This window comes from Rhinatrema bivittatum, chromosome 4 (assembly GCF_901001135.1).
Source record: "Rhinatrema bivittatum chromosome 4, aRhiBiv1.1, whole genome shotgun sequence".
Classification (NCBI taxonomy): Eukaryota; Metazoa; Chordata; class Amphibia; order Gymnophiona; family Rhinatrematidae; genus Rhinatrema; species Rhinatrema bivittatum.
Genome location: NC_042618.1, coordinates 174,815,484 through 174,830,021, shown reverse-complemented (window position 1 = coordinate 174,830,021; position 14,538 = coordinate 174,815,484). Strand labels below are relative to the sequence as shown.

Below are 14,538 nucleotides of genomic sequence, written 5' to 3'. Positions count from 1 at the left end.
TTTTTTTGTTCAATTTCAGGATAAGAGAGTCATCAGCCTCTTTAGGCATCTTCCTTTCTCAAAACCACTTCCACACTTTTTTCTCATCTGCAAAGACCAACTAAGATTATCCCTGCGATAAATCAACACTGTCCATCCTGACACCCTGGTTGACTCGTCCCATGAGGGACTCGCAAAAGAGTGTGGACACCAGAGTCTACCCTGCAGGTGATCTGCATCTGTGACCCTTGAACTCCTCTGGGAATGGGTCACTCCATGCCCAAGTTTGGTTCCGCCCAGGAAAAGACTGAAGATATATTTTTTAAGTTTACATTCAACTTCCCTTTGATTCATTTAAGCTTTCTCTAAGTCTTATGCTGATCGCAGAGATGTAGGTGAGACTTCCACTGCCAAGCAATAAAGCCTAAGGAAGCCCTTGTATAATGGGGACATGTAGAGAATTTCATGTTAGCGTTAACATGATACACATAATACTGAGACAAGGGAAGGCATAAAATTGTATTGATGATGCACGGCTATACCAAGCATGTTCGCTTACAGCCACAGTAAAACCTTGAATGATTCAAGTTGCTATGGAATGGGATTTCTATTTGTGGCCCCTGAGGTCACCAAGGCAGGACAGCACATAACAGACCCCCATGCACCAGAAAACCTCACCACTTAGCCAACCATATTACAGCTGACATTCACTTGCATCCCTATTAGAAAAGTACATCTCTCAGCCTTCTCAGTGGCTCCAGAGAACTGACTGGCTGAATATCAGTTGCTTTAGTGGTCTCCACCTCGGTCCCCGTGGATCTGCCCTCCAGTGTGGTTTTCAGGATGTCCACAGTGAAGATGCATGAGATAGATTTGCATGCGTTGCCTCCATTCTATGCAAATCTCTCGCATACCTTTTCATTTCAGACACCCTGAAAATAAGATTCCTCAGGAGATCCCCTAGGACAGGCTTGGGACATACTGCATTATAATGCTGACACGGTAAGCAATCTGTTGCATGTAAGCTCTGACAAAGAAAGGGCCTTTCCAGGAGGGTCACTGTGTTGAAGAATAGTGCCGCATAATCACAGGTGAGCAAGACCTACTTGCCATGAAATACAGAGTGTAACAAAACCAAAGATGGATTCCCAAGAACAACCTCCCGGGGTGAGGCCTCCCCAGCTGGGGCTTCTACTTCCAATTAGGGCTTTTAATTGCTGATAATACATTGAAACTGAAGAGCCGTGGAAATGGTTTTGAGAAGAACTCAAGGGACAAGGGAGACAGTCTGCTAACCTTTTAAGCCATTTTAGGAGGGATGGGGAATTGGAGGAAAGAGGAGGAGAAGGAAAGGATGTACGGCGTCAATGAACTCAAAATTCAAATAAAAAAAAAAAGAAGCAGAGCACGTTCCAAATCAGGGAATATTTGACTTCAGCTTGGTATATGACAGGATGCTTGCCTGCAGGAAGTCCGGTTCTACCTATCCGGATGGAGAGTTCGGTATCCTGGTGGAGTGGCTCACTTTCATCTTTTTCCTTCAAGGATTTAGGGTTGTGGTGCACAGAAAAGACTGCATGGGGGTCCTTCCCGACACCCTGAAAAAGAAGAGAAGAAACAGCATGGTTGGAAGCGTCCCCTTTGCTGCAGCCTGAGAGGTTTCGGGTATTTGCCGGGGAACCCAGGGCTTAGCTGTGATAAAGACAGAAACCCTGTGTTACTTCTTACTACGCAATCTTTCCTTGCAATGTATGGGTGGAAAATGATTGAATCCATTTACAAAGACAAATTAGACAGGTCACTGTGCCCATAACCATCCGTCATCCTCCTGCCTTAAGCTGTTACAGATATAGAAGTCATCCATTATGCAGTGCACAGATACAACATGCCCTTCTCCTAGAAACCAGAGCCATACGATTGTCTACTTAAGGTGGCTTTTAAAAAAAAATTTTTTTTGCTCTTTTTCTGACATATAAGGGACGTGCAAATTGTCCAGGGGAGAGCAATTACCCATGCAGAACAAGGAAGGACAGGTCAGGCTGCCTACAAAATCTAAGCTAATAGCTCTGACACTGACAAGTCCAAAGTCCATCTCCGCCACTTACTCCCCCCTAAAGGCAGGGACAGAAAGTCCTGTAAGTGCAACCGAAGGGGCTCCCAGTGCTACAGAGTTTGAAGCGTCGCTGGGGGAGGCCTGCTGGCTACATCAGATGGCCTCGCAGGCGCTGACGATGAGGAGGGTCTTTGCAGGGTTGAGACACCGATCAGGTGCGGCATCTGAAAGGGGCCTCAAGCGGTCTCAAAAGCTCTTGCGCCACACCATCCTTGCAACCTCCAAAAGCATCTGATAATTCCACTTTCTTTTTTTGCTATTTCTCTCCTAAACATTCCTCGACACCAACACAAATTAAGATTAAGACAATGAATCCCTCTCTCTCTCTCAGCAAATCTTCCATGGGCAAGTGTGATAAGGTCACACATAACAGATATGTAGCAGGTTTCAGTAAAGTCCCAGAAGGCAGCGGGTTTCCAAAGAAAAGAAGTTCAAAGAAGCTGAAAGGAGGAAATGTGAGTAAAGGCTTCTTTGCTGAAAAGGAGACAGAGTTCATGCATTTATGGGACAGATAAGAGAAGGCAGCACAGGGGGAGATAAAGGACAGGAGATCTGGATCACCAGGCGGTCACCGTCAGAGAGAGGCATCCAAGCAGAAATCATGAATAGTTATTCACAGGTTGGGCTTGTTTAATTCTTCTTTTTTTTTTTCTCTACAGCATTTATCAATGCACAAATAACTCAGTGGCACTTAATCACCCCTGAATCCAAGAGGCAACAGTGCTTTGTACCACTAGAAGAACAGCAGCAAGGCAGAGCATCTGCTTTTATTAAATAATGACTTGAGCAATCGGAGCCAGTAATGAGAAATTCTTAATTAAGTACGGGAGCAGAGAATAAAAAGTCAGCAATCAGGACGTCATTTACTTTTCCTCATTTGCATAATTTATTCTAACCTGAGAGATGCATGTTAATTGTATATTTGTGATCCATTTCTAATAGAGTATAATGGAAGCTTTTGCTCTCCCATTAACCCAGTGACAGGGAAGGCTGCCCTCTGCTAAAGACAAGTTGTTTTTATTCACTGCCGCAGTCTGGTATTTCTCACGCTTAATATCTCCCGTATCCTTCATCAGAGGACCACCAACATCACTGGAACTGGGATTACTGTCCAATTCTAAGAAAGCAACCAGAGATCTATCTGTTTTCCGAGCAGAAACAGGAACTGAGTGGAATGCCTACTGGCATATTACCATTTGTATTCCCCACCAAATACCAAACATTAAAGTAAACCGTCTGACCTGTAAAACCACTGACGACACCAACGTAGTGGGCTTTCAGACAGAAAGGTTGACAAGCCATAATTGTATTGAACCCTTGCATATTAAGAAGCATAATGCCATTGCAGGTTATAGTAAGAGCATGCCTAGAGTTGGGTATGTTCTCCTCTCTTGACTCACTATATGATTTTCAAGTTTATAAATGAGGGGATGTGAACTGTTCTCTTTAAATCTGTATAACTAAGGGGCAGGGGAATACGATAGAATTGTTCAAATTCCTGAAGGGTATAAACCGCGCACAAGAAGCAAATCCTTCACAATGTAAAGAAAATTCTAGAACAAGGAGGTCATGCAATGAGGATCAAAGTGAGTAAATGCAGGAGTAACATTAGAAAAAAAAATTTCACGAAATGGTGGTTGATATATGGCGCACAACAAGAGAAGTCAAGGTCAACTGGTCTACAGCACTGCAAAGGAAGCCAAATGGGCTGTATGGTCTCCATCTGCCATCATAGTCTATGTTTCTATGTTATTTTGAGCCACTAAGACCTGGATTTCTTAATCGTCTTTCCAGATTATCTAAACCAAGATGCTACTATAATATTCAGCTTATTTCTTTCAACTGGAAGCTTTTTGTTTTTCTTCACAGTTTAATGTGGTGGAGACAAGTCCTCATGTATAAACTAAAAATATAAATGAGGGCCGGCTCGTGTCTCAGAAATATTTTAAGACATGCTGAGGTCCTATGCTTTGTCAAGTTTAAGAAACGCCATAAAACTTGAAATTTTAGTAAAACTATTCAAAGTGGTTTATAGCTCATAATTTCAAAAGCAGAATGGAAAAAATACAAAAATAAAAAATACACATCAATTAAATGTATACATTTGGAAACTTAATAAATAAAGAAAATTAAAAAAAACAAAAACTCTGCAACATGGAACAGTATAAGATGTTATTAACTACCACCTAAAATAAAAGATAACACACCCCACTGCCAAGAGATTATATAATCCTCAACTCCTGAAAGGTTCCAGAAACATTTACCCTCCCAAAGTCACCCACTAAAAAATTATGTTCTAACAAACTCTAGCCGGAAAATATACATTAACAAACCTTGGAAATCATACTTTAATAAACCCCAAAAGCCAGAAAAGGCCTTCCCATCACCAGAAGGTGAAACAAAGACCAAGTTCCAGAATCCCAGAAACGTAGCCCATCCAACCAGTCAGACAAATGAATCATCAGCCACCTCAACAGCCATAATACAGTCAGCAACACAAGTCAATCCCCACCTGCAGCAACAACAACAAAATGTTGAAAGCTTTTTCCGAAGGTCAGGTAATTGAGTTCTCATCTACTATCAAGAAGTAAATCATGCCACAGCAGTGGAGCCATAGCTGACAGGCCCCCTTAACCTAAAATGGGCTTTTCACATCAACTTCGCAGAAGTTAACTTCCAAAAAGCACCTTGGCTAGACCTCAAAGGTTGGATCACAACTCGCCACTGCCACCAGCCCAATGAAGGCCAGTTTCAACTGAGATGCAAGGAGAAGGAGGGCCAAGAGAAACAAAAATGTCACCAATCACGGATAAAAAAGATGCATTTAACAAAAATGGAATTAATTCATTTTGCATGAAAATGTTAGTAAGATTTTAAACAGACAGCTGGATAAATCAGAAATAATGGTCAACAAAAAAGTTTAAAAACAAAAAAATAAGGACTGGACTAACTTAAGACACTTCCTGACGAGCGTTAGGAAGCTATTGCTTCCTTCCTCAGGTCAGAACAGAATACAATAGAAAAGGTGGTATAACAGTGCAGAAGATCTCTTGCAAGCAACCTGAGGATTAGAACATTATAGTATTAGCTATACAATTCAAGGACAGACATCTGAAATAAAACCCATTAGCTCCTTCCTCCCTGCACAAAGAGAGGAAGAAAATGAAAAGCCTGGAGCACTGCAAGCCTATACAAACTGATAAATGAAAAAAAATTATATCTATTCATGCAGGGCTGAATTCACCCAAACTGGGAATTTTAAGACAAATTTCAGTAGAAAGTTATTTGTTAACACCAGTGAACAGAAATAATCACATTCTCTGTGTGTTTAAATAGTGCCTTATCAGTAGCTCCTTACATCAGAGAGGAACATACTCTCCATACACACACACACACACACACACACACACACACACACTGCAGCTTTCAACAAGTCGGATGCATTATTCTGCACTAGATCCCTCATAGAGCAGCAAGCACTCTGCATTACAAACCAGGATGCATAAGGGAGTGTTGCAAAGACTGGCCATTTGGGTTAGGACAGGAAGAGCATCTTTGGGTCACATGCCAGCAGCTATACCAACTCCTTCACACTACTTTCAGCCTTGCTCTCAAGAAACCACTTAGCTGTTACCACAGCCATCACTGAAGAGGGAAAAGATGGAGCATAAGTAGTTCTCGAGCAAATCAATCAATCACTCACTTCCTTGCTGACTGCTAGGAACAGAAGCGATTACATTTACAGCAGATATTTGCTCAAGGGAATGGACACGTTTAGACTACCGTAATTCTGCCTCTGGGAATCCCAGCAAGTTCTTTATGGGCTCTTCAACTTTTACAGAACACTGCAGCTAGGGTCCTTACTGGTTTACCTAAATATGATCACATAACCCCCAACATGAGCAGCATTTCAATGGCTTCCAATCAAATTCAAAACTGATTACAAAATCTTAGCACTAATACACAAGATCCTCAATAATGATGACTCGATAGGACATTTTTACATGTCCATACTCCACAAAGTGCCCTAAGATCCTCTAAGAAAGGATTCTTGGTAGTTCCTAACATACACCAGGCCCATTTAGGTAAAGTCAGGAACAGAACAATATCAGATGCAGGAACACCTACATTTAGTAACACACCTGAAAAGTTTTAAGAAGATCCTAAAGACGTGGCTTTTCAAACTTGCGTTTGAAGAAACAACCACCTGAAATTGGGATCATGAAATGCCTTTTAGACTCACGTTTCAAGAAAAAACTATCTAAATTCAGGATCATGAAAATGGAGGCAGCTCATTCCAAACATTAATTTTATGATTTTACTTTGTTTGTTTTAGTATTTTAGGGAGCTTTTAGTTGAGTTTATTCATTTATTTATTTGTGAATTTTACTACTTTTAATTCTTGTCACTATTTAAGATACTTGTATTGTTTTTAAGAAATGGAAGTGTGTTATTTTTTCTATAAAGAGTGATATTGTCAGCCATATTCTGTTATCAACAATTGTGAATGCTTTAGTTGTTAACCGCTGTGACCATCAGAACAACAGTAGATAAATCCAGTAGACAGATAAATAACTTCATCCATAAAAGGGCATCTTTCAATTCAACTTTCCATCTCTACCTAGCGATTCTGTACTAGCCCAGCAAATACAAACCTTACTATTCATTGGTGCATTCATAGCCCTATTTAAAAAAATAAAACAAAACTGAGCCCCAAGTAGCCTTGCTTATATTTCGTAACTAAGATGTAAAGATGTTTGAAAATTTCTACCTCAACAAACTTCTGGCCCAAAACAAGAAAAGAAGATAATGTGCCTCCAAGGGCAGTAGGAACCTAAACTGAGATACTGTCAACCTAACTTTGTCTCATCATAAGCTTCTGGCTCACTTTTTGTTTATTAACTCTTATTTCAAAGCCTTCCAGACACTGCCTTCCAGTTTAAGAAGGGAGTCATAACATTTCTGGCCAATTTTGAAGTCAAATCTTCCATTCCACTGTGTCGTGTGGTCTTTGTTGTCCTGGCGAAATCTCTAGTGCCGTTTGTAACAGTGCGCCTGTCCTTCAGACACATGTAAGACTTATACAATATCACCAAGACACAAGCACGCTGGCATCAAAGGATGGAAGGGCCCACTAACATCAGGCGACCAGGTCAGCAGGCTATGGCAGCTAACTCTGACCTAGATTCATCAAAATGCTCCAAATATAGCAGAAATAGCGCCTGCAATAAAAAAAGGGGGTGTGGTTAGGCTAATATCCCTGCTCCTGCATAGGTAATTTCCACAATGCACGATACATTTATCGCACCCGCGCTATTTTTTGCATCACATGCTGATTAATCCACTGCAGGTACGTTACCAACCAAAAAGGTTTTTATCGCACATGCCGGGTCGAGCGAGCGAGCCTCTGTAGAGGCCAATATGTAAATTTATTATTTCTATCATTGTAAGTGGAGGCACTTTTAATTTGGGGTGAGGTTCGGGGGGTGGGGTAGGTTTGGGGTGGGGGGAGTTTTACATACACAGTCAGAGGAATGGACAGCAAAGTTGACATCACTGAAGATTTTCTGTCACTTGGAGCGATGAAAGGTAAAAGAGTCGTCTCTCTCTCCCCTTCCCTCCCAAACCAGCATGTGCGATAAAAACCTTTTCGGTCGGTAACGGGCACAACGCACAGAAAAAAAGTGTAGTTATTTCCGGCGTTAAAACCCACGTTGCTGTGCATTACTCTATCGCATTTGACATTAGGAGTCACTCATTACCATTAACTCCGCCCAAACTCCTGCCAGTTGCATAACTAATGTGATATTTTCATATTAGCGCACGTTAAGACCCTAACGTGAAATTCTAAATGACCCAGTCTGTGATTAAAAAGCAGAGACTTGGCTGTTACCACTGCTGTGGTTGAATAAAGCACCCTAACACCACAGAGTTCTCTGCTTCCCATTATCAAAGGGGTGAGGAGAAAGAGAGCAGAAACATGTGGGCAGATACGTGTTCTCAAGCTATCTCTTGCAGCACAAAAGTCAAGCAGATGGCTTAAATTTATTTTCTTTGCATGGGGTGATTTTGTCTGGGGCTGTAATGACTAGAGGGCACCTCTGTTGGCAAAGTGCATTTGGTAGGCTGCATCCATCATGTTGCTCAGGCAGATGTGCAGAAGACACATGGGATGGTGGCTCTCACTGAAATGCTTCACATCCTGCTCAACCCCTTCTCTCTTGTACCATATGCACCAAAGCTTAGAAGTGGATGTGCTCATTACCATACATCAGTTTTACTACTGTGATAAGACCACAGTTTTAATAAAAAAAAATGCTCATCTGATATTCTACAAGTTATTCTGCATAATAGGAAAAAATAAATCTCTCATCTACTGAAAAAAAAAATAGTCCTGCATGCTTTGTAGTATTTTCAATTTCTTCTTCTGTTAAATTGTTCAGTGAGGAATGACAATGAAGTCTGTAACAGGAATCAGATGCCATGATCCTGCCCTGACCCGCTACTGAGTCTCAGAAGACCTAATGCAAAATAAAACACTGTGCTAATGCTAGAAAAAAAACAGATTCCATGCATGGTCAAACATTGCTATAACTAGAACTGAAATTTTGCTTTAGGGGTATACAAAATATCAACAAACTGTGCTCTGGCAGCTAGCAAGTGTACAATGCTAAGCTATCAGATATCTAACACATTCCTAAGCATGAGAGAATGGACCCTCAGCCCATTACGATATCTGAGCTAAATTCACTTGCTATCATCCCAAAAATTAGATCTATTTAATAGTTATGAGATTTCCTGGGCTAATAGGCAGGTGCAAAATATGCACTGGAATTTCAAAATGAAATCTTGCATGTCCTTTCCCTCCACTGATCTAACTCTGCCCCATATTCCCTGCTCAACTCTTTACCTGGTGAGGCAGATGATGCTGCACTGCAGGTGGAGGAGCAATTGCAGGATCTGAGAGACTTACACAGCTCCTACATTTTATTAGCCCTGAAGTGTTGAATACAGGGGACATCCATCTACAGGCATACCTAATCGAGGTCTGGACCAAGGCAGCGGTAGCACAATTTCTGCCCATCGGTGAGGGACATTAACTTATCGCAGATACAGTTTTTAAAACCAATGTGTTTTTCTTTTTGTTGGACATCTTGAAGAGACAAAAACTAAGGTCGTTGTTTTCTTTTTTTTTGTAGCACTGAAAAGTGTAGTTGTGAGTGCTGCAGGCGCAGCAAGGCAACTGAAAAATGAAGATTATTGAAAAAAGAAAGAAAGAAATTTGAAGATTTTGAGAAAAATGTCTGGAGAGATGTCTGTGCTGTGCTTGGACAAATAATGACTGAGGAGGCTCATGAGGAACTCCCACACATGCTGAGTAGAGCGCAAAGCTCTACTAGCTAGGAGAGAGAAGTCCATTCAGTGTCGTTAGATGACATCACCCATGCCATGGCTAATTAAGCCTGCTTATCGATGGAAAATCTAGCATTGTTCCTCATTTCCCTCTTTATTTATTTATTTTCAAGAAATTATAAACCATTCGATTACAAGTCTAGGTTTCTATGGAGAATTTTCATAAAACTACATATTAAACTAGTTTATGTACTGTTGACCTTTTGCTACTGTGTGAACGTCAAGTATTTAGAATTAAAGTCACCCAAGAAACCTAAGATCAATGCCAGCTGAGGGTGGTGGGTCACCCCTGGCGGATACCTCTGAAGGGGCAAAGGAGCCACAAAGGAAAACTCGGGTCTATTTTGGATTACTGGGAATATTTTAGCTTATAGCAGGTGATGATTTCTGATGGTTAAGGAATGTGTGTGGGCTGGCTGACCCGTGGGAGAAGTGTGATAAGGATGGGTAAGTTAACTGATTCATTTCATGTATTTGCTGATAATTTTATTGATATAATATTTTATTGTATTTTTATTTACTTGTATTTTATTTTTTATCATTATTATTATGGGGTTTTGATTGTCTAATTAACAGATACAATTCCTGCCTTCCCCCAGCGAATGAGGAATGGGATACTAATGTTAGGTATCTTTTTTCTCTGTATTTCCATGTTGATCTTTGTAAACCATATTGGATCAAAAATCTTCTTCAAAGAGAGGATGTATATAAGCCTTAGAATATAGAGGAATAGAAGAAACATGCTAGTAATAAGAATTTTTTTTTTAAAACCCAAAACACCATAATCACACAATCCTCACTGTAGCTTTCCCAGGACTTTTAAGTAGCTTGAGAATGGAAATGAATGTATTTCTTGGTATCTTCTAAATCAGTAGTATTCACTTTCAGCCCTCGAAGGCCGCAAACAGGCCATATTTTCACTATGTCCCTAATGAACATGCATAAGATAAATTTGCATAAAATAGAGGCAGTGTGCATACAAGTTTATCTCATGCATATTAGGGATATCCTGAAAACCTGAACTGTTTGCATCTCTAGGACTGAGCGTGAATACCCCTGTTCTAGACTCTTGCATACTGATGGACTAATAGTCAGTTTAGGATTTGTCCATCTCTACTTGTGCCCAAAAGAGGTCTAAGAAATCAATCCTTGAAATGTTCAGTTTTGAGGTTTTTCCATTTAGTTCCTCCTAACGGTTTTATTTTGTACGAAGCAAAGCTTATCATTCAATCTGTCACTTTCAAGGCTTCAAGGTTTTTTTCTTTAGATTGTTTGCCGTGCTGCAGGATATTTCTGGATAAGATGCATAATCCTCTCAACTCATCAATATTAAATTTAGTGGCTTCAATAGTGCACATACTAACGATATTCACAAAGCTGCCAAGACAGCTCAGTTCATATGAAGTAGCTAAATTTCCTGCACTTCATCTTGAAAGTAGCATATGCAAGGAAATATACATTTCTTCAGTGGCAAAATAAAACAAAAATAAAAAAAAATGTATAACTCCTTTTGCTCTGATTTCATTTTAATTTTGAGGAGATGTTAGGATTTAAAGTCTTTGAAGGCTCCTTTCAGTCAGTCATTCTCATCTTAGGAATCCAAGCAAATAGGAGAGGGAGAATAGATGAGGCCATTGCTAAGCTGATTTTTCCACCATTTAATATAGATATTATACTAATGCATTTAACACATGAATACAGCACAGGCAGTGAAAAAGTGGCCTTAGTGAAGGGGAATTTTAAAAACTGGGGTGTGGTCTTTTATTAAAGGAAAGTGTTCAAGCATATCAGCCAAGAAATAAAGTTTGATAATCTAAAGAACTTAGGTACCACTGATGTTTGAAGGGGAAAGGGTTAAATGCATCTTTCACATTTGGTACGCATCTGCAAATTAATCAGAAGTGAATAAAGAGCATTCTGAAAGCTGAATTTTCCACGATGCCTGCTTGCAAATTCCAAATGATGATACAGAAAAGCAAGTTTGCTTACCGTAAACATTTTTTTCTGTAGATAGCAGGATGAATTAGCCATGCTGGATGAGTGATGTCATCAGGCGGAACTAGGCAGAGCTCTTATCTCAAAGCTAAGGCATTTTTTACCCTATTGCACATGCGTGGCAGTTCCCACGTGAATGAGCCTTCTAGAAGTCTCCTCAGTTCATATCAAAGCGAAAGAAGTCAACCAGAAAGTGTAGAGATGCTGTCCAGGGAGGAAGGGTGGGAACACATGTCTAATTCATCCTGCTATCTATGGAAAACACCATTTATGATAAGCAAACTTCTTTTTTTCTGTCAATAAGCATGTTGAATTAGCCATGCTGAATGAGAAGTCCCAAGCTGAAGACTGTAAACAAAAAATCCTTTTATCACAGAGGTTATTACTGGTTGTTAGGTTTTTTTCCTCTTTGTTTCTTATCTTTATTATTTATTTTCCAATCTGGACTCCTCTGTGGACAGCTTATTACTGGATGACATATGATGGAGAACTGCTCTTCTCAGTGATCCATCTGCGTTAGTCTGCTCATCTAGGCAATAGTGCAGTGTGAATGTATGGATAGAGGACAGAGATGTCTTCAATTGGCACATTTCCCAGAGGCGCAAGAGAAGCTGCCGTTGCTCTGACTTGATATGCTTTCACATGATACCTAAGAATAAGGGATCTTGTTGCATAACCATGTTGAAAGCAATTTGTAACCTAATTGAAGAGCGTTCTCTTTGCAACTGGCATTCCCAATCTATTGGGATCATAAGACAGGAAAAGTTGAGATGATTTCCTATGACTCTGCGTTCGATGTTCATAATAAGCCAAGGCTTCTTGAAGTCTAGCGAATGCAATCTCCTTTCTCGACCATGCTTTGTTAACCTATACTCCAAATTCGCTATACAGTCCCCCCCCCCCCCCCCCCCCCATGCATTAAGTTACATTTGCGAGTTCTTTTGTTCATTGTAAAGCCTGTTGCTGCCTTTTGCTTCTGGTTAACCGATGAGATGTTCACAACAACTATCAATGTATAAAAACATGTAAATAAATAATTAAATAAGACTGTTTTACCATTACTAAGTTCTTCCATATATTTATATAAAAAGTTAACAATGTTTCACACTGTTTTCTAAATTATCCTGTAAGAAACAAGATGCATATGCCTTATTTGTTCCAACCATTTGCTGTATACTGTTTATACTATGACTAATCTATTCTGTATAATTTACATAAGGGTGTTCTAATACTATTTTATACGGCCCACTGTTTGCTATTTGCCGTTTGCTGCTTGTTCATTAATTTACACTTTAAGAAATAAGATGCATATGCCTTATCTGTTTTTTTATCGCTTGCGTAAACCGATGTGATATCCCGATCGAACGTCGGTATATACAAATAAATAAATAAATAAATGTCTATGTGGCTTCAGGAAAAATGTGGGAAGCGTAATGGACTGATTTATGTAAAAAGCAGAGACAACCTTTGGTAGGAATTTCGGGTGAGTTCGCAAGACCACCTTGTCATGGAAGAACTGTAGGTAAGGTAGAAAATGTACTAGGCCTGCAGTTCACTCATTCTTCTTGCTGACGTAATTGCCACTAAGACGACAACCTTCCAAGTTAAGAACTTTAGAGGGGCATTATCTAGAGGTTCGAAAGATGGTTCCATCAGAACCTGTAGTACATTGTTAAAATCCCAATGCACTGAAGGTTTTTGAATAGGGGGCTGTAAATGTGGCAATCCCTTTATGTTTAGAGAAACAAGAGGATGGTGCGATATGGAAGCTCCTTCCTCCAAGATATGGTAAGCAGCTGTAGCACTTAGGTGTACTCAAATGGAGGATGTTGCGAGACCTTTCTGGAATAAGTAGTGGAGGTAATCCAACATCAGTCGAGGTTTACATGTGAATGGTTTATAGCTCATTCCTCACACCATCTGGTGTATTGTTTCCATTTAAAGGAAGCGCTATGACAAGTGGACAGTTTCCTTGCTGAGACTAGGCTGACTTCGACCTCAGATGATAGGTGAAAGTGGGCTAGGGTCGAGTACTCAATTTCCATGCTGTGAGATTGAGAGAAGGTTACAACGGATGGAGGAGTAATCCATTCTCCTGAGTTACAAGGGAAGGAGCTAATCCTAGATTTTTGCGGTGGCTCTGTTGAAAGTTGAATGAAATATGCATATCATGGTTGTTTTCGCCATACTAGGGCTATCAATATCATCTTGGCCCTGTCCCACATGCACTTCTGTACCGTTTTTGCTATGAGCAGAATTGGAAGGTAGGCATAAACTAGCCCTAAGGACCAAGAAATTAGGAAAGCATCTGGCGCTTCCCTGTATTGGCTTAGGTAAAGAGAGCAGAAATGGGTTATCTTCCTGCTCTGTTCAGTTGCAAACAGATATATCCAAGGTCGGCCCCAAATGCGGAATAATTAGTTTGCGATGGATTGAGAGAGAGTCCATTTGTGAGGCCGGAAAACTCTGCTGAGTCTTTCTGCTTTCGTATTTGTGATTCCTGGAAGGTAGACGGCCTCGAGAGTGGCCCAGTGGATTTTTGCCCAGTTCCATATGACTAAAGTCTCCTTGTAGAAAGTCCAAAATCCTATCCCTCCTTGCTGCTTCAAGTAATACATTGTGATCTGGTTGTCAGTATGAATCATTATGTGCTTCAAATGGAGAATGTGCTGGATCACCTTAAGGGCATGCTGCATCACTCTCAGATGTAGGAGATTTATTTGGTAATATGACACTGTCAGGGACCATAATCCCTGTGTTTTGAATTGGAGAAGGTGCATGGCCCAGCCTCAAGTGGAGACATCTGTGGTTAAGATAATTTGATGTGGTTGAGGTTGAAGAGGAAGTCTTTCTTCTAGGATGCCCAGACGGAGCCACCATTTGATACTGGTCTTCACGAAATTGGTTATGATTACTCTTGTCAAGAGAGGTTGTTGGAACTGATTCCACTGCATTCTCAAACCCCACTGTAGTCACTACATGTGACTACAGTGGGGTAAATAGCTGCTGCCAGGTAGCCCAGGAAGGTAAGTATAAGG

General features: G+C 40.4%; 1 protein-coding gene across 7 annotated transcripts in view; it reads right to left on the bottom strand.

The window, feature by feature from the left end:
* Window positions 1–14,538, bottom strand: part of SLC39A11 (solute carrier family 39 member 11) — a 551,900-nt gene that overhangs the window by 352,155 nt on the left and 185,207 nt on the right. For 5 of the 7 annotated variants that reach the window (XM_029599262.1, XM_029599264.1, XM_029599263.1 and 2 more), the window contains one exon: window positions 1,442–1,577. In XM_029599262.1, coding sequence (XP_029455122.1) covers window positions 1,442–1,577 — 136 coding nt within the window. The remainder of the gene's footprint in view (window positions 1–1,441; window positions 1,578–14,538) is intronic. The other 2 variants (XM_029599266.1, XM_029599267.1) reach the window with 1 other exon arrangement.